At 45.6% G+C, this 24,303-nt stretch overlaps 2 protein-coding genes across 3 annotated transcripts in view; one reads left to right on the forward strand and one right to left on the reverse strand.

The window, feature by feature from the left end:
* Nucleotides 1-24,303, forward strand: part of PI4KA (phosphatidylinositol 4-kinase alpha) — a 120,729-nt gene that overhangs the window by 50,121 nt on the left and 46,305 nt on the right. For both annotated transcript variants that reach the window (XM_055322301.1, XM_055322302.1), the window contains 4 exons: nucleotides 2,602-2,652; nucleotides 23,193-23,301; nucleotides 23,657-23,793; nucleotides 23,970-24,103. In XM_055322301.1, the coding sequence (XP_055178276.1) occupies nucleotides 2,602-2,652; nucleotides 23,193-23,301; nucleotides 23,657-23,793; nucleotides 23,970-24,103 (431 nt within the window). The remainder of the gene's footprint in view (nucleotides 1-2,601; nucleotides 2,653-23,192; nucleotides 23,302-23,656; nucleotides 23,794-23,969; nucleotides 24,104-24,303) is intronic.
* SERPIND1 (serpin family D member 1) lies at nucleotides 6,975-18,790 on the reverse strand. The gene is made up of 5 exons (XM_055322304.1): nucleotides 18,647-18,790; nucleotides 14,128-15,017; nucleotides 10,385-10,658; nucleotides 8,500-8,644; nucleotides 6,975-7,815 (listed from the first exon to the last, which is right to left on the reverse strand). Exons 2-5 carry the CDS (start codon nucleotides 15,005-15,007, stop codon nucleotides 7,624-7,626), a joined length of 1,491 nt encoding a protein of 496 aa, XP_055178279.1. The 5' UTR covers nucleotides 15,008-15,017; nucleotides 18,647-18,790; the 3' UTR covers nucleotides 6,975-7,623.

Consider the following 24,303-nt stretch of genomic DNA (forward strand, 5'->3'; position numbering starts at 1 on the left):
GGAAGGGAGGAGGGCACTCATCCTCGGGCATCTGGTAGAGGGCAGGAACAAAGGTTCCTTCTCAGGGGTGCTGGCAGGGGTTCGGAGAAGGCGGCTTTCTTGTAGGACCATGTCTGGCTTGAGCAGCTACCTCCCTGGGCCCAGGGTGGTAAGAGACAGCAGCCTCATACGGATTCCCCTAGACCCTTCTCTTCCTTCTCTCGGCCATCATGAAGCCAGGGAGTGGAGGCTTTCATCAGAACACAGTGACAACATGAGAAGGGCCAGATCTGACCTAATCTGGGTCATCCAGGGAGACAGGCCCATGAGGACACACAAAATGACAGGTCTCAAGCCCCCAAAGAGACAAATTGGGGAGGTTGAGGCAAGTTAAGCCTCCTACCCCATCATTTCCCTTTGACATGTCATGTTGGTGCCAGTTTCTCCACCTTCATCCTCTTTTGTCTTTTCTTCCCACCTCCCCAGACATTACTATTTACTTATTATGTGCCTAGTCAGGAGTCAGCCCACCTTTTCTGTAAAGGGCCAGATTATACTTGTTTTAGGCTCTGTGGGTCATATTGTCTCTGTTGCAACTACTCAGTTCTGTCCTGCTAGCATAAAGCCAGTTAAGGAATGGGTAGCTATACTCCCATGAAATTTTATTTCAAAGAATAGGTGGTGGGTCAGATTTGGCCATGGGCCACAATTTCTTAACCCTTGTTCTAAGAGCTGGGATTAGAGAAGTGAATGGACAGACAAGGTGTGTCTGCTCCTACAGACAGCAAAAACAAACAAAAAACAGGGCAGTGTGGAGAGGAGCACTTTAGATCGGGCTGTGTGAAGGCTTAAGGATCTAAGTAGGAAACTAAGTGTAAAGGAGCCCTCTGTGTGAAAATCTTGGCTAAGGAGGAGTAGCTGGTGTGAAAAGGGGTTCTAGGAGTCTTGGCTCTAATTCATCTTTGCTCTGATGGACCCCTCAACAGTGATCTGGGCGATTTGTAAAATCCCCCAGACTAATGCACAGCTAGATCATCCTGATACACAATAGAGAGGCACCTTGAGGCATCTGTCATGTCCAGTGAGGCCTTTGGCATGAGAGAGGGCTGCTCAGAGAACCCAGAAGGCACTTGGCACCCAAGAAAGCAGAAACTGTGGTGTGTCTGTTCTCCTTTCCTCCCCTGGAAATTGTACCTCCAGGCCCAGAAGGATACCTCCTGGACCCAAGGGCTGCTCCCCTCTGCCGGCTTTTCCTACGAGTTTAGTCTCAAGACTCAGGATGTAATGTTTCATTCATGGGCTGGGGGTAGGGGTTGTGCCCCAGACATTGCAGGTCCTTTTTCTGCCCTCCAGATGCAGAGCTGTGAATTCTGTTCTTTGCAGAATAGTTTCTGTTAACGATCATGCTGGGAATAGTCCAGTGTTTACTGAGCAACTGCTATACTTCCCCTTGAGATGGAATAAGGAGGGCTTGCCGGATCAATGCGAGGGGATTAGTCAACATGCGCCCCATTGAAGACAAAGAGCTATGATTATAAATTAAGAAATGACAATTCTTCCTAGTCATCACATGTGTGGGAGGCCCTTAGTTTCCAGAAAGGAGCAGGCAGGGCTTGAGATGCTGCCCCTGCTGCTGAGTGGCCGTGGGGCTTTGGCAAGCTACTCAAACCCTGTTTTCTCCTGCAAAGATTTAGTTATTACATATGAAATGCTTGGAACAGGGCCGCCCAGGTGGCTCAGAGGTTTAGCGCCGCCTTTGGCCCAGGGCGTGATCCTGGAAACCTGGGGTCAAGTCCCACGTCTCGGGCTCCCTGCATGGAACCTGCTTTTCCCTTTGCCTGTGTCTCTGCCTCTCTCTGTCTCTGTGTCTCTCATGAATAAATAAATAAAATCTTAAAAAAGAAAAGAAATGCTTGGAACAGTGCCTGGCATGCAGTGGGTGCTCAATACCCTTAGCTGCTACTGTTAATATAAAAAATAAATTGAATGTGCTTAGGTGGGTGCTTCCAGAACTTAGTCTCATCAGTGCATACTGTAGGCCTTACTTGTGTGTCCAGCCAGGGAACCTACCTTTTAATAGTTATTTTTTGAGTAACCCCCAAATTTTCCATAGCTCAGGAAAAATACCTGTTAATTATAGAAAAGACACAGAAACCTATAACTAGCAAAGTAAAAAGCACCCATAATGCCTTTATTCAGATATACTCATCTTTGACATTTTGACAGATTTTCTCCTAGATTTTTATCTAGGAGATAAAATGTATTATGCAAATGTATTATTTTACATAATTGGGATTATATCATAGTATACCTGAAATCCTGTTTTTTCTTTTGTTTGTTTTTCCTGTTTAAAATTTGCCATGGTCACTTTCCAAAGGGACTATTTTTGAGGAAGTTGTCTTTTTAACAGCCGTGTGATATTTAATTTTACACAGGTGCCATGATTTATGTAATCTTTACTGTTTGACATGTTTCCATTTTTTTGCTGTTAAAATGATGTTGGATGAATATGTTAATGTATCACTATATATCTCATCATTTCACTGAAATTAACACTATGTCTTTTTTCTTTTTAACGAGAGAAACACATGCTTTCAATGACTCGATTCTTTTATGTTCTAGGCTTCTAGCAGCGCGGGGAACTTGGGTGTACTCATTCCTGTAATTGCTGTGGTGAGTATTCATTAACTGAGTGGTATCAAGCTTCAGATACTGTGCTCATATTTTCAGTGTTGCACAGCAAATTCCTTAGCAAAATGCTGTTTGGAGGCCCAGTGATTCTGTACATGTGGCTGTATTTCTGCCACCACCAGCTGTTCTGTGACTGTCCCATAGGTATGTGCCTGTTGTGGCCACACCAACCCTCTTTTACCATATTCTGCCTAAATCTCCTTGCCAGTTGACCAGGAAACCTTTGTTGGTTCCCTCTTGTGTGGCTCCCAGATCTGAAATGTGACTCCAGGATTGTCCTGTGTCTTATGCCCTGCTCTGGTGCCTCTGACTAGTGGTGGGCAGGCTCTGTTTCCATCCTCTTCCCCATCCCTTTCTGTGAGATGAGGCCTGGGGCCTCTGCATGGTGCTTGGAACTGTGGCCCTCAGTGCCCTCTGAGGTCATTCTTTGACACACAGCCTGCCCCCCACCCTGGTGGACAGCTCATAGTATAGGCTCCAAGCCCTGACACAACATTTCTATGGTGGAGTCTCTCTCCAACTTGCAGCCACTTCTTCCCAAATGACCTTTGTAGAAGTTGTTTTTCCCTTTCTTAATTGTTCCCAACTGCGAGTCCTAAGCTATGACCTAGGGTTCTAATATTTGTTTTCATCCATGATTCTCTAGCTTCCACTAAACCTGCGTTCTGGTTAAACCCTCCTTCTGCCTTCCAGGTCCTTCCCACCTTTCCCCACTCCTAGTAGTTCGAGTCTTAAGCACTTACATGCGTGTCCCTTCACATGGAATACCAGAGGGATTGACCTCTAAGCTGCTGGGGTGACCCAGGGTTGTAGAGATCAGACAGGTGGTTGGAGAGGCACCTCTCCTGATCTCAATTTCTGTCCTTTCTGCAGTCTAGGAGTTCATCATTCAGAATCTGGGGACCTTTGGGGCCTGATTTTGTTAGCTGGCCATGGTGGCTAAAAAAGTAGCAACTGACTGGTTTACTACCATTTGCCTTTAAGATGTCACAGGTTGCACTTTGTGGAGCATTCCACTTGCATTCACATTCCTTCTGCTTGTCCTTTTCTTTCGTGTCTCCCCCGCCCTGTAAGTGACTGACTCTGGAGCAGGAGCCAAGTTACTTGTTCCCCTGACGCATCTGTGTTAGGACAGTCTCCTTTGCCTGAGTATGCTTGAGGAGACAGGGGCCTGCAAGTTTGCTTGCGCCTATAGCTGCCTCCCTTTATCCCTCTCTCTTGTGGACCTTACCACCTGTAATCAGGTACTCTCCCACAGCTCTGGGGATTTGTGAATGGCCAGGACTCTCTGCAGTGGTATTTTTCATCACTGCCTCCATTGGGTTTTGAAAACATAAACCTTTTCACTTTGTACTTAATGTTGATTAGTGTACAATTGTGTTTTAGAAGTACTACCGTACATGGATCCTTTGTTTGGCCTAGAGGGAAAGGTGAGGAGCATATAGTCCACAGTGCTCTCAGCCTGTTGGAGGGGAAAAGGGCCAGCAGCAGGTTCCACGAGGGAGCATGTTTGGAGTAAATTCTCCGACCTGTGTGCCTGTGAACTTCCATGCATGTGTAGCTGTTGTCATTTAGAGCTTATTAACTGCATAGTAGAAATTCATAGGAGGCACTTTGTACTTTCCGGGAGTAGTGACTGATGAGGTTGGTTGGGAGCACATAAGTTTTTGAGTCACAGGGACCAGGGTGGGATCCTGGGTGAGCATCACAGCCTCTCTATGCCTTTTCTGTCCACAGAGCTTCTCGAAAAGATGGAGATGACCCTCTGAAGTGCCCAGCTGGGTCAGTGTAGGCATGACTGTTAGCAGTGATAGGCAAGCACATACTCACTTAAAATACTTTGTTTACTCCATTGCAGTGACCTTTTACATGAATAGAATAAGTATTGTAGTCTTAACAAAAGTTAATGGTTATATTATGGGGGAGGAAACAAATATTTGATTCTATTGCTCAACAAAGAGCACAGAGATCATGGGATCTTGCATTTGCTTTCTGGTTTGCCCCTTGGACCCCCTAGGAGAAACTAGTTTCCAAACTAGTTTCCAAAGCTTTTTCTCCTCCTCCTCCTCCTCCTCCTCCTCCTCCTCCTCCTCCTCCTCCTCCTCCTCCTTTTAATGTTTTGTCTTTCTTTCTTTCTTTTGGAACAAGATACTCTGTTTTGGATCTTTTGATGACAAAGTGTCTCCAGGTACTTAGTTCAGTGGAAGTGCCAGTGGATTTGGGGCAGGAACCCTAGGTGTCTGTCCAAATGCAGCTTATCAATGATTTATTAGTGACCTTAGGAACCTGGAGGGTGTCACTGGAGACTGGGTCATGTGATCTCTGAGGTTCCTTCAGAGCTTAGGTTTGGCGATCTTTGACCTGCAACTTTGTAGAATAATATTTCTTCAGAAATATAACTGATTAAATCCTTTTCTTAGTATCTAATTAATTAAGTACCTTGAAAAGTATCTAATGCTTAGAGTCCTGTGTGTTCCACTATTGTAGTGATGTGATAAGCTGTGCCTCCTGCTCAGAAAACATTTGTGCACTTTACTTAGAGCTAGTATACCTGTGCCACTAGTAATTTTTGTGACCTTGGACAGGTTACTTATTCTCTCAGTGCCTATAAAATTAGATTTGTGGACTTTAGGTCATGGACTCCTTTGAAAGCCTTGCCCTTTCCTTCCATAAGAGTACATCTCTTCACAAGGTTTTGCTTTACTCTCAGGAAGTTGAGTGGGAGAAGCCTGCTTAGGACTCCTCAGTTAGGAACCCCTGGACTAGATACTCTCTCAGACAAAGATAGTAACAAGAAGCCCTTACCTGCCTTTTGCTAAGTACCAAACACTGATGTAAATCCATTCCAGTCATTAACTCAATTAATCCTTACAACAATCCTGGAAGGTAGGAGCTGTTATTATCCCTATTCTATAGGTGGGGAAACAGAGGCACAGAACTTGCCTCAGAGTCCCATAGTTACTAAATATTAGAGCCAGGGTTGGGACCCAGGCAGCCTGGTTCAGGGTCTTTGCTCTGAATTAATACTCTATTGCCTTGAAATCTGGATCAGCTAGTTCCTTAAAGAGGGTGTCTGAGTGCATTCTAAGTGGATGTAGGTGAACAAAAAGCCTGAAGGCTGGAGGGCCTTGGTCACAGAGGAGTCTGGGCTGGCTCCAGCAGAGATGGGGCAGGCCACATCAGAAGGGAGATAGTTAACTTTTGGGTAGGGGACAGACGTGACAAAAGGGTACAGGGAGAGTTTTTGAGAGAACCACATTTAGGAATGGGAGAAACATAGGGAATTAGAATCAGGACAAGAAATGCAGGACAAGCACCAGGAAAGGACAGTGTAGAAGTGCATTGGAGAAGGAACTCAAGGAGTGGGGTCTCAGCCAGCTCCCCAAGAGATCAGGAGGTTTGACAGGGAAAGACATAGCCTACACTGGGCATTGGATACAGAAGGTAGAGGTTCTGGTGCAGAAGGTTGGAAAGAAGCTGGTGAAGAGTGTATTAGCAACAGCAGGGCCTGGGCAGATCATGTCTCTTCTGAGACCTTGAACTGTTTCTTCAGCTGCCAAAAGGAGGTGATAACAGTGTGAACCTCCTAGCGTTGGTGTCAGGACTCAGTGATAACCTGCGGGCATATCCATCACAGTACCTCTTACAGTGGGGAACATTAGGTGCTCCCCTTTTGCTACCACCATGACTAGTGTTGGTCTCACTGAGTCTGAAGCCCTCTGAGACAAGACTCAGTGGGTGACCTTGGTGTCAAGCCAACCTGTGCTCAAACCCTGCTCCTTCTCTGCAGAAAAGGGAAGAGAAAGCCTCTCTTGCAGGGTTCTGGGGGTCATAGATAGCTGCACGCACAGCACTTGTGATGCTTTCCCCGTCACTGCCCAGAGTCCCCAGCACTGCAGAGGCACCAGCACGCTTGAATTCTGAGCAGCCTTTTTAGATTCCACTGGTCTTACCCAAGTAGCAGAGACATTTAAATGTCACCTGCTTTCTCAAACCAGACCCACTATGGGAGCTTGTCTGAGGGTCTCCCTGTGTCCAGGGATGAAAGCCATAGCATTTGCCCCCACAAGGACTGGCATTTCAGGAATTTCCATGAAGCTTCATCCACAGCATCTTTGCCCCCACGATTTAGCAACACTCACCATGTCCTGATCCTGAGGAGTATGCCTGCTGTGTAGCACATGAGTCACCATGAAGAATCAAGTTTTTTTTTGTCAACCTCTGTCACTCCTGGGGATGTCAGCTATTTTGAATTTGGTCTTTTTTAGTTACTTGAACCTCAAAAAAGAGAATTGTAACAGACACACAGTAAAAGTGGCGATATTTATTTATCTCTAAGGTGGAAAGCATGGCCACGTGTACACACTGTCCTCTGGGCAGCAGTGAGGTGACAGCAGAAGTATAGATGACATTTAACATCAACTTGGAAAGTTGGGCCTTGAGAGAATTAAGCCCTAACACCTAGGGCACTCCTTGAATGTCACAAGGTTGTTCCTGTCCTGGGCACCATCTTTGGGAGAGGTGAGAAATTAGTCCTGCAGCTCATTTCTGTGTTCTGTGTTCAGATGAAGAGCGCCAGTAATTTGAGTAAAAGAGCCGAAAGTTCAAGGATTAGGTACTGCAGAGGAAGGAGGTGCACAGGCAGGCCCTTCACAGGTTTGCACTGAGGAAGTGGGAGTAAGCCAGTCTCTATGTTGCTGACAGCCTCTAGGTAACAGCTGACATATCACAGGTACATTCACTTCTACGAACTGCTGGCATTGTTCACTGTGCTAAACTGATTCCGGTGAGCTTCTCAGTCATTTGTAAATTTCTCCTCTCCAATGGGCCTCGATTTCAGAATGCTAGCATAAACCACAAAAGCCATGATGCCAAAACATCTCCGTTCTCATTAGAATGGAACCAGAATTACAGAGTGCCCCCAAAACACTTCAAACGCCCAGACCTCCACCTTTAAGACTTGGTGGGGTTGGCAACTCTCCCCATGAAGAGCAGACAGCTGGTGCGGTGCTCATAGACGAGGAAGAGGAAGGGGCGGTCGACAGTGAACCGGACTTGGGTGGACAGTGGCATGAACCCCACTGTGGTCACGGCGGCAGCTTGGGTGCCCTCCTCGTTCACCGTGATAGTACCTTGGTGCTTGAACTGTTTCAAAATGGAAAGGAAGTTGTCAGATCCCATCAGTGAGCACACAGAAGGATAGATGATATAGTGAGTCTCCTCTCATTTAGGTTAGAAACACCACATAACAAGGCACAAACCACAGCTGGCCAAAATGACCCTTGAAGATCTCTGCCAGATGTGGTAATTGTGCTTAGAGGCTGTGTCATATAAATAGTACGTATCTCTATAAACTCCAACATCATAGTCTCTCATGGTGGTGGCCATAGTATGAGTAATCTGCCAGCAAGACAGCAGCTGCATGCCCCATCTCCCCGGTACTACGCTCTAGGTGCACTGCCAGAAGGATGGGGTCGGGTTTTTTGGACTGGTGTTCTCTCTTGTCTTGTAGTGTGTCTATTTTGTCAAGTTCATTATGCAGGTCATGCATTTTCTCTGCAGGTATTTAAAGGATCTTTCATGATTCAGCTGAGTGTCGCTATTTCAGGGGTTGGAACACATGCCTCCTCTCTTTCTGCAGTCAGTGAGAATGTGACTCATTCCCATGCTGCTCCCTAAAACAGACTACCCTACCCACACAGTATCTGGCAGACCGAGGGAGAGCAGATCCAGCACCCCTGACTTCTGAAGTCAGGACAGACAGGAGGGAGCTTTGCTGGGGGCAGACCCTGGGCACAGATGTGGAGGGTGGACAGGGGGAGAGGTTACCAGATCAATGGTGATCCTGTGGTCTGAAATTCCGGTCATATTGCTTTCTTTGTCAAACAGTGCTGTGACCCCCATTGACTTCAGGGCCTCTACCAGGTTGTAGTTCTTCTCCAGTTTGAATTTAGGCAGAAGTACCTCTCGAGTTCTGGGCAGAGAAGAAAAGGTGCCCAGTTTTATTGAACCACAAGTTCCAAAAGAATCCTGTTTTTCCCTCAAATGCCCTCACTTCCTTTCCCCCACCAACCCCAGGTTGCTTTTACCACAGAATAAAATTTATATCACAGTACTATCACTTGAGTTTTGGGGAAAGACCATCCATTATGATTCCAGTTTCTTAAAATGTAGGTATGGTTAGTGCTATCCAGTCATTTCCTCCATACTGTAGGGTTCATGTTCCGCCTTACGGGTCAGCAGCAGAACTGTTACTGGTTTATGGTTTGAAAGTATCTAAAACAATTCTCTTGATTCCAAGAATTTCTTGTTAAGTAATCAGTTGAATATCTGGTCAATATACAGAAAAAGGAACCCTTCACATGCCAGACAGTGTTGAATGTTCTCTGTCCTTGCTTCAACACATTCAGTCTTTACGGATAAATAACAACTACAGTGCCCATGAGGCCAAATCCAGCACACAAAGGGGATAAAGAGACATCAGACACAGTCCCTCTTCTCAAGAGCTTGCTTTCCTTTTGGCAAGCCAGGACTCACGTGTGTGAAGCAGCAAAATGGTAAAGGCGGTATGGTAATGTCTGAACAACTAGAACAGATCTCACTACTGGAGCCATCCAGCAGGGGGTGGGAAGGAGCAGGTATTCCTGTGGCCTAGAAAGCTGCCCACAGCCTGAGACATGGCGTGAGCAAAGCCTGGAGGACGCTTGAGCTGTGGTCTAGCTGGAGTGCCAAGGGGCACTGTTCAGGCTAGGAGGAAAGAGGAGGAGGGGCAGAGTAGGCCAGATGGGAGGCTGTTTCTTTGGGCCTGGCCAAGAAGCTGGGCTGTGTCCTGTGGGCAGGTGGCTCACAGAGAGCTTCGGAGCAGAAGAGCCGGGGCGGAAGAGTGTCTTAGGAATGCTGTTTGGAGACCAGTGCAGGGTGGCTAAAGGAGTGGAATGGGCAGGCTGGTTAAGCCTTCTTAGCTCAGGGTGGGAGGTCATAGGCGATGAGGTTAGGAAAAAGGGGGGACATTTTTAAGGAAAAATTGACAGGGCCTGATGACTCATCCCCTCCCTGAGCAGATACCCTCTTCTAAGAGCCCTCTTCTCAGTTTGTTACATTTCTTTGCATTCTTGTCCCAAAAGGAGACCAACATCTAATAAAACAGAAATGCAACTTCTCTATTCTTTCTGGTGTGATATGCTAATAATTGTGGTAACTATTTAAAACCTGTAGTTTTGCCTATGGAGTAACAAATAATAATGGGAAATCATGAATGATGTGTCCCTAATGGGTTATGAGGACTGCAGGATTTCCTGCACAGGGGCGGCAGAGGTCATCATATGTACCAGGTGCTGCAAGGGATGCTCAGTATCACTTTTCTGTGTACTCTCTGAATCTCTCTCTGCGACCCTGGGAAGTCATGGAATCATGCTGCTTTCACAGACGATGAAGCCATAGAGCAAATAGGCGGCAGAGCCAGGACTGTTTGCACACTGGCTCTAAGTCACCTGTCCCTCACTTCTGAAAATGTGTGTGTTTCTCACAGATGCTGTCTGATTGCTTCTCACTGAGCAGGAAATTTGGGCTGAACTTACAAAAATGGCCCAGTATGGCAGTTCTTGGGTTTTTATGCACACATCTCCCTTCTCCTTAAAATGACCAAAACTCCCAGTGTTTCTGGTCTCTCCCTGCTTCCCGGAGATCAAAAGAACAAACATTCAACCTAAAGTACCTGTTGGTCATGCTTTTCTGCCATCTCTCCACCACCTGGGGTGTCAGCTGTGCCTCAAGTGTCTTCATCCCAGACAGCTTGTGCGGGACCACGATTAGCATGCTGATGCCCCCCACATACTCCAGTTGCAGGATATCACAGTCCAACTCCTGGTCATTTGCTGCTAGAAAGTTCCCTTTGGTCTGCATCATGGAAACTTTGACCGCCTCTCGCTCATTCAGCCGAAAGTTGTGATTGTGTGTCATTTCTACTGGGAATTTATTCACCCAGGATCCTGTAAAGTCAATTAGAATAGGGCTTTAATTAAAATGTTATTTTAAAGGCATGGTCTACGCATGCGAGCATGCACCCGAAACACCTGGAGGGCGCGTTCTGGCTGCAGGGCCCACCCGCAGAGTCTCTGGTTCTGCTCTAATTGGAGCCAAGAACTTGCATTTCTAACAAGTTCCCAGGTGGTGCTGATGCTCCTGGTCTGGAGACCACACTTTGAGGACCACCGTTCTAAATGATTCCAAGGTCAGAATGCTAACATACTTGTAGGAACTATGATAATGGTAGAAAAGTTAGATGACTGGAATGAATTCTGGTTTAGAGGTGGGGGCTAACTAGTTGACTCTAGCAAGATCCCTAACGGGCCTGGACCTCTGTTGGTTGACCTGCAAAATGAGTACCTTTTTGCTCATGGCAACCCTGCTTCGATAGCCTTCATCCTGTCCACTCTGCTCCATAAGGACTAGAAGGATATACTGATGATGCCATCAGATCTTCATGTCAGATTTACGTGTAATGCTGTGTCCAGGAGTAAGTACATGTCTGTTTTAGCTTTAAGATACTAGTAACTATAACAATGGCTGCTGACTGACAACTAAGAGCTGGCCATGTGCCAGGCATTCCTCCAACCATCTTTCCTATATCCTTCCTTTCCTCCCAGCAACCATATGCAATGTGTGCTTTTTATTATAAGCCTTGTTTTACAGATGAGGAAACAATTACAAAGACGCAAAGTAACTTGTTTCTAACTGGTGGGTAGAGCTGCTGGGATGAAATGAGTCTCTACCCCAGGCTTCTCAGCCTCAGCACTATTGACATTTGGGCAGTTTTCTGTTATGGGGGCCGTCCTATGCATTGTAGGGTATTTAGCGGCACCCCTGGCCTTTACCCCTCAGATGCTAGGGCTGCTTCTTCCTTCCCCCCAGGTTGTGGCAACCACAGATGTCACTGTGCTTTTGCTGGAGCTGTCACATGTCTCCTGGGATTCTTTCCTTCTGACTTCCTCCTGACCCAACCTCTGTTTATATTGTGCTTTACAAGGTGGTTATAATATTTGTAATTAAAAATCAAATTAGGGATCCCTGGGTGGCGCAGCGGTTTAGCGCCTGTCTTTGGCCCAGGGCGCGATCCTGGAGACCCGGGATCGAATCCCACGTCGGGTTCCCGGTGCATGGAGCCTGCTTCTCCCTCTGCCTATGTCTCTGCCTCTCTCTCTCTCACTGTGTGCCTATCATAAATAAATAAAATTTAAAAAAAAATAAAAATAAAATAAATAAAAATAAAATTAAAAAAAGAACAAAATATTTCTTTAAAAAAAAATAAAAATAAAAAAAAATAAAAATCAAATTAGTAACAGATTTAGGCGCTCACGATTAAAATTATATTTCTAGACTTTCCTTTCTTCTGATGAGCATCCATGAAAGATTGGGTGCTGCTAGCATTTCATCTCTCTGATTCCAATGTTAAATTAAGTGACTATCCAACAGGAGGGGAAAAGGATACGTATATATTTGCCACTTTGACCCCTTGGTGTGTGACACTGGTTACTAGGTGTTGGAGGTTACAAACTGACTGCCCTAGTCATTCTGCAGCCCTTGCCGGCAGGAATGACTCACTGCTGGGTTTCTCTGCCTGCTCCTGATCACTTGGCCAGCCTAATGCAGAGGCGCTTGTGTCTGGGGTTCCCTACAGACCTGTAGAACTGAGGGTTTTGGTGCTGCCCAAGTAACTTACATTGACTGTTCTAAAGCTGTTCCTAAACATAGGTTAGTTGCTCATAGAAGCAGACTAAACGTCTCTGGCAATATCATACCTACTTAGTATATGATATGACCATGGCATCTGCAGTTTTACTCCTTCAAGGTCATTGAGCTCTTGCCACCATATCAGGCTAGCACTGCATCACTGTCTCTTGCAGTGTTGCACACAGCCCTGTTAGAGTAGATTCATCAACTCTGTTATAAAGCTGAGGAAACTGAGTCACAGAAACATTGAACTTGCTTGAGGCTACATGACTAAAAAGTGGGGAGGCCAGGGCTTAAACTCATTTTTTCATTTTCATGTACTTATGATCAGTAATAAACAGTATACGTGTGCGGAGGCACCTGGGTGGCTCAGTCGATTGAGCTTCCGACTCTTGATTTCAGCTCAGGTCATGATCTCGGGGTCGGGGTCGTGAGATTGAGCCCCACTTCAGGCCCCATGCTGGGCTTGGAGCTTGCTTGGGATTCTTTCTCTCCCTCTCCTCCCCCTCCCCACTGCTTATGAGTGCGCTTTCTCTCTTAAAATATGTGTGTGTATTCATTATATATGTGGCATGTGTCTGTGTGTCTGTTACAAGCCTGTTAGAGCCTTAGCCTTTGATCAGCCACCACAATGCCAGTGGTGTGCCTAGCATATGAGAGGGAAGCCCAAGAGGTCTGGCTCACCCTCCATGCCCCTCCTGCAGCCTTGAGTGCTTCAGCCCTACTTTGCCTATCTGACAGATTGCCTGCCTGGCACAGCTACAGGGAGGCCTCGGCTTACCCTCGGCAGCCCTACCTCCCCAGAGCAGCAGCCAAGAGAGGGCCCTGTCCTTCGCCTCTCTGAGCTGCTGTAACTAGTGTTGGAGCTAACAGGCGAGGAAGCACGGCCTCTCACTCCTCAGGGACTGACTTGCTGTTGCCTACCAGGTTTTGATTGTGTATCACCATGAGTCACTGAGATGTGGACCTATTCTTTGTGTCTGCCCTTTGGCTCTCTAGGCTTGTAGAGTGAGGTAGAGGTTTCTTCTGGTTCAAGTCCCAATGAGAGCACTGTGCATGAGGTCTGGATTTTATGTCCATTGCCCATTTACTTCCAGGATCCCAGGGGTCCTATGTGTGTGTGTGTGGGGGGGGGGGATGTCCTTTCTTGTATGGCCCAGAATAGTTGGTCTAGAAATAATAGTTTATTTCCCTACCCCCTCCTGCCCATTAGTGCGCAAGTGTCCCCAAAAGGACTTGCAAATATTAATGTTAGTCAAGCTGAACAGTTTTCAGATACCTGTCTTCAGCTTCTTGTCCATATTCATGCTTACTGATAATTGGTAAAGGAAATTAAAAAAACTCAAATCCAGGATGGCCAAATGGTAAAAAGGTTTTTCATTTTTTCTTCCAATTTAACGAAGCACTGGAGACGGCCTGCCTGACACAACCTTAGTTATGCCCCTTACTGGCTGTGTGCAATGGGAGCATCATTTTACTTCTCTCTGCTTTGCAGCTCTGTCTATAAAATGGGATGCTAATAACAAGGTTGTGATGAAGCTTCAGTGAGCATAAAGCATAGAATTAGAGCCCAGTATCAGCTACTACCGACCTCATCCTGATCTTCCCTGTGGTTTGGTTTCCTGGATAAATCAGAGCTAGAGCACACAGTTGTTGATGTTCAGTCCATCTGTGCACTAAAAGAGTATGTCACGAGTTTGTTTTGAGAAACCTAAAGCTATTTCTTACCTTTAAAGTAGATGCAGTTTAAAATCATCATCTGAGTAGCTGGGTCAATATTCTCCAGTGCGTCTTTTATGAGACCCTTGGTCAGCTTCAGAATGTGGTTATTGGTTTTTGATATGAAGGCAGGGTCTGAGAAGTCAGCCGCCTGGGCCTCTGCAAAGTAGTACTCTCTTACTTTTCTTTTGAAGTCATCCAGGATTGGAAATTGCTTTTGGACATAAAGGTCATTGACTGACCGCAGTGTGTACCCAAAATTCCTCCTGAAGAGGCGATGAGTCAGCTTACGGAAGAGATTGTGAATGGTCATGATCTCATACTTGCTGCTGGCATTGACAAAGTCTTTGAAATGCAAAATTGAGTGCACTTGTTCATAAGTCTCCCCCTGGAGGCCAAAGGAAATCATACCCATGGCAGTGGAAATGCCCACTGGGGCTATGAAGATGTTGTTGGTAGAATGGGCCTGCTCCTTCAGTGCTCGGTAAAGGTTGAAAGCAAACTTGGCATTGAGGATGTTGAGACGCTGGATACGGCTTTTGCCTTGGAAGAGCTGGAGGATGTTCCCAGCACCGGCCTCTGAATCAGTTGGTGAAACTGCATCGATGATGTCAATATAATCATCATCTTCGCTGAATATCTTCTCTAGGTCCAGATAATCCTCGTCCTCCTCCCCCTCAGTGATCCAGTCATTGGTGACTGTGTTTTCCTTGTGGAAGTCAGCAGGGAGAAGGGACATGCTCAGGTTTTTGCTATTTAACTGCCCCCATTGGGAGTCTCTGGATGGAGAATCTTCCCCTCCTTCCTCAAGCTGACCAGCCAGGCTGTTGTTCGCACACATGGACGTTAAGATGAGAGAAATGATGAGGGGTTGGAACGGGCATTTCATTTTGGCAAAGCTAAAGTTGGGAGAGAAAACCAGCGACACTGTGAGAGGTAGCCTAGTGGACCTGCCACCACAGTGCTTGAAGGGCAAGCCCATGGCTTTGACCCAGGAAGATGCCCTCAGAGTGTCAGTCCTTAACCATTTTAAGATCATGCATTTTAAGAGAGACTGGTGAAGATAAACAGATACCCAACATTTTGTCTGGCTTCCTAAACCTATCTGAATGATCTGCAGGCCCCTAATTGAGAATCCTTTCTATAAAGATTCTTGAAACTGTGACCATATAGATTTCTGGGGACTCAGCATTCTGAGGGAGTTTCTTTTTCATTCACTCACCAAACTTCGTCTCCTATTTTTCTAAACAACATGTTAGGCACTGGAGGCACAAAGGTATCCCCTATCACAGAGCTCTGCCAGCAAGACAGGGAACAGATGTGCACAAAGCAGGGAGGCTGGGCAGCCCCGGTGGCTCAGCAGTTTAGCGCCGCCTTCAGCCCAGGGCGTGATCCTGGAGTCCCGGGATCAAGTCCCACGTCAGGCTCCCTGCATGGAGTCTCCTTCTCCCTCTGTCTGCATTTCTGACTCTCTCTTTCTGTGTCTCCCATGAATAAATAAATAAAATCTTAAAAAAAAAAAAAAAACAAAGCTGGTAGGGGTGCAGAGCTGGGGTGTGGCCCTGCTGCCTGTCATAGGAGCAGGGTGCCAGGAGAGCTTCCCCACTTCACGAAGAGATGGGGCCTGAGTGGAAATGTTGAAAAATGCATCAGGCCAGGCTTTCTGAAAACAGATATCCTAAAGATATGTGAAATACATCGCATTATTTGGGGTTGTGCAATTTGCATAAGATTTGGAATTTGTCGTAATGCAGAGATCCTCTGGGTGCCTAGTGAAAGGTGGCTGGTGGCCTGTCTTTCCCCTGCTGTCTTTCCCCAGAGGCTATGAGGCTATATGGCTTACCACAGGTACGTTGTCTTCTCTGCATCTGTTACTTGGCTCACACTGCTGTCAGGAGGACCTACTGAATCTTTTTTTACTTAACTGCTTCTAGCATGGGGTTAGAAGTAATCTTACCAGGTGTATAAAGTCTGTGTGAGGTGATAAAGTCAGAAAGTTCTCACTAGAAGGCCTGAGGGGCAGTCCCTTTATTTAAATAAACAAGGTAAGTTTTTAATACATACACTGGGAGAAGCCCGTCTTTATCTACCCGTCCCCTTTCTTATTCCAAGGAAGGATGTGTTTTAACTTGTCAAATCAGTTTTACCTGCCAAATGGCTTTCTCTTTCTCTTGCTTACTTCCTGCATATTAATTGTATCCTGGGTAGATGAGCTATTATTTAATGCTTCCATGTTTCTGCAGAACAGCTACAGCAAGCATTTATAATGCTATACCATCTTACGTGATCCCAGCATCACTTCTGAAAAGCCTGGAAGGAAGAACTGTATCTTGTCAAGTTTGTTGTGTGTGTGTAACCATCTCCTGTTAGGTAGATATTTGAGGATAAGAATATCTCCTTCCAGTCTAGGCCAGATATGAGTTACTGGCACCTGTGTTAAGTAAATATTTGGACTTGTTAGGCCTGAAAATGGGCCTAGTTATACAGATACCCAACTTGTGACGCTCTCAGTTTTGTTGTTGATGGCAGTGACTCTTTTTTTAATTTTTAAAAATATTTTATTTAAATTCAATTTGCCAACATATAGTATAACACCCAGTGCTCATCTCATCATGTGCCCTCCGATGCAATGACTCTTGATAGAGTGTCTGCTGGATGCCAGGTGCTATACAAGGAATTTCTTTTTTATTATTATTTTTAAAGATTTTATTTATTTATTCATGAGAGAGAGAGAGAGGCAGAGACACAGGCAGAGGGAGAATCAGGCTCCATGAAGGGAGCCCGATGAGGGACTCGATCCCGAGTCTCCAGGATCATGCCCTGGGCCGAAGGCAGGTGCTAAACCACTGAGCCACCCAGGGATTCCCCAAGGAATTTCATCTGTATAACTTAACTTCATCCTTTCAGCATTTTATTGTTACTGTATGTGGCAATGGAACTTCTGCCTCTTTGCCTTGGAGCACAGGGACTGGTTTCTCTGCCCCCCCCCCCCACACCCAGTCTCCCTCCTTGGGTCTTCCCATACAGTACTATGAAAATAATCCGCTCAAATGTTGTTCTAATCACCACCGAAAGACTTTTGAATCACACATTTTAGAGAAGGCAAATCACATAGTTTCTGACTTTGAAAATGTCCGTGGTCTTTTCCCACCCCACACCCTCCCTGCAGCACCCAGCTGAAGCTGTGGGTGCTGCACATGTAGCCTGCACATGAGAAACAATCTCTGATGTGTCTGGCTGCAGATAGAACTGGGCCCAGTTTCCAGATAGAATTGGACATAAAAATTGATAGCAGTACACTGTAAAAAATTAGAAGAGAATGGAAGTCTCCTGGCTAGGCTACACTTAGAAAGATCCTTCTCAGGTAAAAACAAGGTTAAAAAAAGCAACAACTTGAGTAAGAGTTCAGGGAAAGGAATCTGAGACCAGATAAGGAGGTAGAAGTGAAGACATTCATGATTTTTTTTTTTTTTTTTTGGACATTGATTTTTAACCTCTGTGTTCATCTGGTGTATTTGGAAGCCTCTTATACCCTGTTCCTACATTATATGATGAAAAGCCAAAAATAGTATTCATTATTCCCTTACCTGAGAAAGGAGAAAAGCTCTCTGATATTTTCTGTGGATTGAAATTAAGGATCTAAAAAACCAATCTTCCTAATCATTTTGCCACTTAGTATAACAAGAATTATATAAGACACTAAAACTACCACTAGATTATGTCCAAGTGACTATCTTTGAAGAGAAGCAATATTTTTTAAAGGTAAATAATTCAAAAGTTTACTTTTCTGGGAACTTTACATGGCACTCTCTCATGCCAATTGAATGGAGCAAGGTTGGCCTTTATGGTCATGTATCAGAGCACAACACCTGGACACTCTAGTTCCTTCCTGGCTATATCTTCAGCCCAAAGAGGGCAGATGTGATGGGAGAGAAGTAACTGCTTGAAATTTTAAAAACCTTTCATCTTGAAATAACTTCAAACATAGAAAAGTTGAAAGATCAGGATAGAGAACAGCCCCTATATGCCCTTTTCCCAGATTCACTAGCTTTTGTATTTTGGAACAGTTTCTTTATGGCTTTCTTTCCATGCATACACATCTGTGTGTATGGGTGTGTACACACATGCAGGCACACACCACATGTACTCTTTTTTTTTCCCCCTGAATCCTTTGAGAGTAGGTCACTTAGAATGTGTCCCTGTAACTTTTAATTCTAATATTTCAGGGAAAAATGCCTAAGGACAAGGATATTTCATGCACCATCATAGTACAGTTCTGACTTAAAATAATTTAACATAGGCACAGTACTCTCCTATTACAGTTCCTTTTCCAAGTTTGCCAACTGTCTCAATAATGTAACTGACAGAATGTTATAACAGGCAGACTAAAAAACACATTTTCCCATTTTTAAGATGCCATGGAAAGCTTTTCAGTTCATAGTTTGATAAAGAAATGCACCAGTTACCCATCTCTAACCACTACAAATAAGAATTTATAATCAGCAGAAATGTTAGAAACCAAACTCACCTCTGTGCTTCTGAGAAGTGGTGTTGCAGAGATGAAATGAGCCAAGGTCACCAGTGGGGTTTCAATGTGAACTTTGGTGCTGGGCCGGTGTTGAGTATTTTCCAAAGTAAATATGTCCCAAATCAAACACCATTCAACTAGCTTTGTCAGCACAAACCCCCCTCAGCTGTATCTTTGGTCTCTGCTGAGTGACTTCTGACTCCTCTGCTCCAGTTCTGGTACAGCTGGTGTTTGGAAGGCATGACTATAGCTGTGTCAACGTGCTCGTGGGCGCAGTCCTCACTGAAGCTACCACGTAACTGAGACACTCTTCAGAGCTCTGGGGGCCTGGGTTGCATGAGGAGTAGCTGTAATGCTCCTCTAACAACAGAGGCCGTCTCATCAGCCCGCCAGCTATGGATTCTCCCACTCAGGTGATCTGGCCCTGGTCTGACCTGGCCCTGTTCTCCAGGGCTGATGCGACTGCTAGGCAGGTGTCCCCATGCTTCCATGAGCATGTACCTCTGAAAAGCAGAGGGAAGGAGAATGAGATCACTGATTCATAGCATAAGGAGACCTTGGTACAGAACTTTCTTCAGTCAAGACTCACTGTGTCTGTGCCAGGCTTGCAGCCTCACTCTCTCAGCTGTTACAGGACAGATAGGGTATTACTGAGCAGTGCTCCCCAAACTCTGGTCTACCTAGGCATTCACTAGGGGCTAGGATCACTCTTTAAAATTTATTTTAGGGCAGCCCAGGTGGCCCAGCTGTTTAGCGCCTGCCTTCAGAGATCCTGGAGACCCGGGATCAAGTCCCACATCGGGTTCCCTGCATGGAGCCTGCTTCTCCCTCTGCCTGTGTCTCTGCCTCTCTCTCTCTCTCTCTCTGTCTCTCAAGAACAAATAAAAATATTTTTTTTAAAATTAAATTTATTTTAAATTCTGTAATCTGGGACACCTGGGTAGCTTAGTGGTTAAGCGTCTGCTTTCAGCTCAGAGTGTGATCCTGGAGTTCCAGGATCTTAAAATCTAATATCTTAAATAAATTCTGGGGCAGCCCCAGTGGCCCAGCGGTTTAGCCCCGCCTTCGGCCCAGGGTGTGATCCTGGAGACCCAGGATCAAGTCCCGTGTCGGGCTCCCTGCATGGAGCCTGCTTCTCCCTCTGCCTGCCTCTGTGTGTGTGTGTCTCTCATCAATAAATAAATAATAAATAAATAATAAATAAATAATTTTTTTAAAAATTAAAAAAATAAATTCTATAATCTAAAACATTATTACAGGAATATTCTCGATTGTGTGGAAGACCAACTTATCACAGAATGCTGCTCCCTGATTTTGGTACCCAGGAGTGTGTTGTTGTTGTTGTTGTTGTTGTTGTTGTTTTTTAAAGATTTTATTTGTTTATTCATGAGAGACACAGAGAGAGACAGAGGCAGGAGAAGCAGGCTCCCCACGGGGAGCTCAGTTTGGGACTCAATTCCAGGACCTCAGGATCACGACCTGAGCCCAAGGCAGACGCTCAACCACTGAGCCACCCAGGTGCCCCAGTCCCACTGTCTTTTATCAGACATCCAGGACCAGTCAGATTTCTCCATGACTTCTTTGGTAGCTTTTTAAAATCCAGGATCCAATCAGGGTTCTGATATAGCATTTGGTTATGTCTCTTTGGACTCCTTCATCTATTTCAGTCTTTTTTTCTCTGACCTTGATCTTAGGGAAGGGCAGGTCAGTTATCTTTTTTTTCAGGTCAGTTATCTTATAACCCTTTCCCTTATCCTTTGTCTGTCCTGTCTCGGGGCCATACAGGACCCCTTCATCATCTTTTGGCGATCTCTGGAACCTCCTGACTCCTTTCTGTCTCTCCTGAAGCATAGGTATATATCCCTGCACATAGTCCTAACCAGTTGACTACACTGTCTTTGTCTCAGGTTGCTTCAGATCATTTCTGGGGCCTTTTGTGATTCCACCATAGTCTTTCCTTCCTGGGAAGCAGAACCAGCTCAGCTGGTATGATGGAGTCATCAATGCCGGGAGAACCTATAGGGCACTTCCAAGCCCTAGTTCTTAGGAGGGAAGCAGGACATTCTCAGGGTGAGAAGTAGGATCACAAACTAAAGATAGATTTTTTTTTTAAGATTTTATTTATTTATTTTAATTTATTTATTCATGAGAGACACAAAGAGAGAGGCAGAGACATAGGCAGAGGGAGAAGCAGGCTCCATGCAGGGAGCCTGATGTGGGAGTTGATCCCGGGTCTCCAGGATCACGCCCTGGGCTGAAGGCAGATGCTCAACCACTGAGCCACCCAGGCGTCCCTAAAGATAGATTTTTTTTTTTTCTAAAGATAGATTTTTGACAGTCATTTTCTCTCACTGTTCCAAAACCATTTTGGACCTTTCAGTCACTTGGGACCTCTGATCTGATTGGGAGTGAAGCATTCTGAAAGCCTGACCATAGCCACCAAAGGCAAGTTCTTTTTATAGGACACCAGAACCTCTTGGCCACATTGACCTTGAACACCAAGCCAAAGCTATGTCTGGGAACCGGGTCATGCCTCCACTGTCTCTTGGGACCTCATCCTAGGGAGGCCCGTCACCTCAGAAATAGTCCCAGAGCTCCTTTTCTTTAAAGCCACCATGTTTGGCCACTAGCAAGCTGGAAGCCCCTCAAGTGTGCTTTTGTGGCAGTGTCCTTTCTGCCTTGAGACATTTCTGTCCGCTGCTGCCCTCCGCAGTGCTTCTCCACCTCCTCAGCACCTTCCCAGAGGCCACCCTGCACCCCCACACACACCCTATCTTGACTGATTCTGCCCAAGGGCACAGCACCCTAGTGGCTTTCAAGGAGAAGCTGCTTCTCCCACACAGCATGTTGTCCAGCCCTAGGCCAGCACCTGTGGCCTCCCTGGGATTGTGGAAGCGGTGGATCTGTGGCAGAATTCTGGGAAGTACAGGCAACATTAAGGAAGAAACTAGGAAGTCCTGTCAACCCAGCTACCCAGAAATAATCGTTATTAATATGCGACTGGACTTTTTCCCTTTTTCTATACACACATATTTACATACAAATATACTTCAAATCTATACCATATTATATATATTTTGCATTTTTTTCACTCAATGTATTATAAGCTCTACCGGTGTCACCAAATATTCTTAGAAAATATAATTTCTGGGGCAGCCCCGGTGGCTCAGTGGTTTAGTGCCACCTTCCGCCCAGGGTGTGATCCTGGAGACCTGGGATTGAGTCCTGCGTCGGGCTCCCCGCATGCAGCCTGCTTTTCCCTCCTCTGCCTGTGTCTCTGCTTCTCTCTCTGTGTCTCTCATGAATAAATAAATAAAAATCTTAAAAAAGAAAATATTTCTGATATACTGTAAATGTCCTGTTCAGCAAAACATTTAGTGTTTTTCTCTTTGTTTTTCTGTTCTAACAAATGTTGCAACATTTTTGTGTTTAAATCAGATTTTTTGGATAGATCCCTAGAGATGGGATTTTAGGTGAAATGATGGGGCACTTTAGAATTTGTTTTATTTTATTTAAATTTAATTGGCCAATATATAATATAATACCCAGTGCTCATCTCATCATATGCCCTCCTTAATGCCTGTTATTTTTAGAATTTTTGACGTATTTCACCAAATTGCTTTCCAGGAAATAGTGTACCACTTTATAGTCCTACCAGCCACTGGTGCAAGTACCCTGCCTTCCCAGCAAGGTGTCATTGTGTGCGCCACTGCTGTGTCCCTGGTCCTCATGACTGTTTGGATTGTTGAGACCCCTCACTGTAGGTTGATTATCATGTAGGGGGCTTGATGTCCTCTGGGGGTTCTGTGAGGACTAACTTGTCCAACAAACGCTGTGCATAAATTTAACATTTTTGCATAACCTGCGAGCTACTCCCTGTCTCACGCTGGGGAGGACACCATCCTGAGCAAGGATGCAGGGACTTGGGTCTCTCACCCCTGCACCCCTGTAACTCTGTAAGTCTTGCAGGACTTATTTTAAGTCTTGGGATTTTGCCCAAGATTACTGTTTGAAAAAGTTGTGCTGCCATAAAAGATCTGAAAGTCACTTCTCCTCAACCCACGAGGTTTCTCATGATTACCCTGTCTCTCCTGTCACAGCTGTTCACCTGTGCTCCAGCCTCCCAAGCCCAGACTTTGAGCCCGATACTCCTATGGCTGGATGTGTTCCTCTCTCTTCTCTGTCTGGCCAAGAGTTACTTACTTGCATGGTAACATTGAGACCCATAACACCTTCTCTAGGAACTCTGCTACACTGTGATTTCCTCACATACCTCAACTAGGCAGAAAGGCTTTTGTAGGAATGGGGCTTTTCACTTCCTGGGTATGATGCCTGCTGCACATTAGCTACTCAATAAATGTTTGCTGAAAGAGTGAGTATTTACCAGTGAACTGATCAAGAAGTGGTCACTGGTTAGTGTATCTTTCCCACCCAAAATGACTGAGTGATTCTTGGAGAATAAATCTAGGGTTGATTTTATATCTGTAAGTTCTAGGGCTCATGAGCAAATAACCTCTTTTTCTCCCTCTGTCTTTGGTGCATTCAGCTCACCCGAAGGTTGCCTCCCATCAAAGAAGCCAAGCCTCGGTTGCAGAAGCTCTTCCGGGACTTCTGGCTCTATTCTGTGCTGATGGGATTTGCGGTGGAGGGCTCAGGTAGGGGAATATTCCCTCTCCTAGGGAAGATAGAGTGCAGAGAGAAAACAAAGGTGAGCCAGGACTCTACCTCATTATGGATGTGCATGCATTCAACATTAGTCCAAATTCAGATGCTGCTTCCTGCAAGTGTTTGTAAATGTTACAATTCCCCAGATATAGTTTAGGATTCTGAGAGTGCCATGTGTCTTAGGAAAAACCTGTCCAAGTTAAGAAACAGACTCATTTCTGTGCCCTATTTTGGGGATAATTGGCTCACACAAAGGACCCACGACTCTAGGAATGGTCAGCGTCAACTGCCCTATGGTGCTTCTTGAGGAAGGTGGTGGTCTCACTCAAGGCTACTCTCTTGCAGGACTCTGGCCAGAAGAGTGGTACGAGGGGGTCTGTGAAATAGCCACCAAGTCACCCCTGCTCACGTTTCCCAGCAAAGAGCCACTGCGCTCCGTCCTCCAGTATAACTCCGCCATGAAAAACGACACAGTCACCCCCGTAAGGATTCTTGCCCTGCCAAGGACAGATGATACAGGGTTAAGTTCTCTTGAACAATGAGCAGATCCTTTCACTGTCCTTGTTATCACACGTTATCCATGACTCCTGGGCTCCTGGGGGAGGGCTGCCTTTTCCTCTGGGTGCTGTGTGAGCCCTTGAGCATTTCTTTCCCCTAGGCTGAACTGAGCGAGCTCCGCAGCACCATCATCAACCTGCTGGACCCTGCTCCCGAAGTGTCCGCCCTCATCAACAAGTTGGACTTTGCCATGTCCACCTATCTCCTGTCTGTTTACCGGCTGGAATATATGAGGTATATAGGCCTTTGCCTCCCAGCACAGCCACACTGGAGCTAATTTTTAAACTTTCATGGCTTCTGGGAGTGAGACTCTTTTCAGTTCTTCCCAAGACACATAAGCTTTCTTACAAACCAAAAACCAAAAAACCCTCTGCTTTTCTTGTGTGTTCCTCCCTCTAGAGCACCAAACACCACATGTTATAAATCCCCAGGTA

Source organism: Nyctereutes procyonoides, unplaced genomic scaffold (genome assembly GCF_905146905.1).
Source record: "Nyctereutes procyonoides isolate TBG_1078 unplaced genomic scaffold, NYPRO_anot_genome, whole genome shotgun sequence".
Lineage (NCBI taxonomy): Eukaryota > Metazoa > Chordata > Mammalia > Carnivora > Canidae > Nyctereutes > Nyctereutes procyonoides.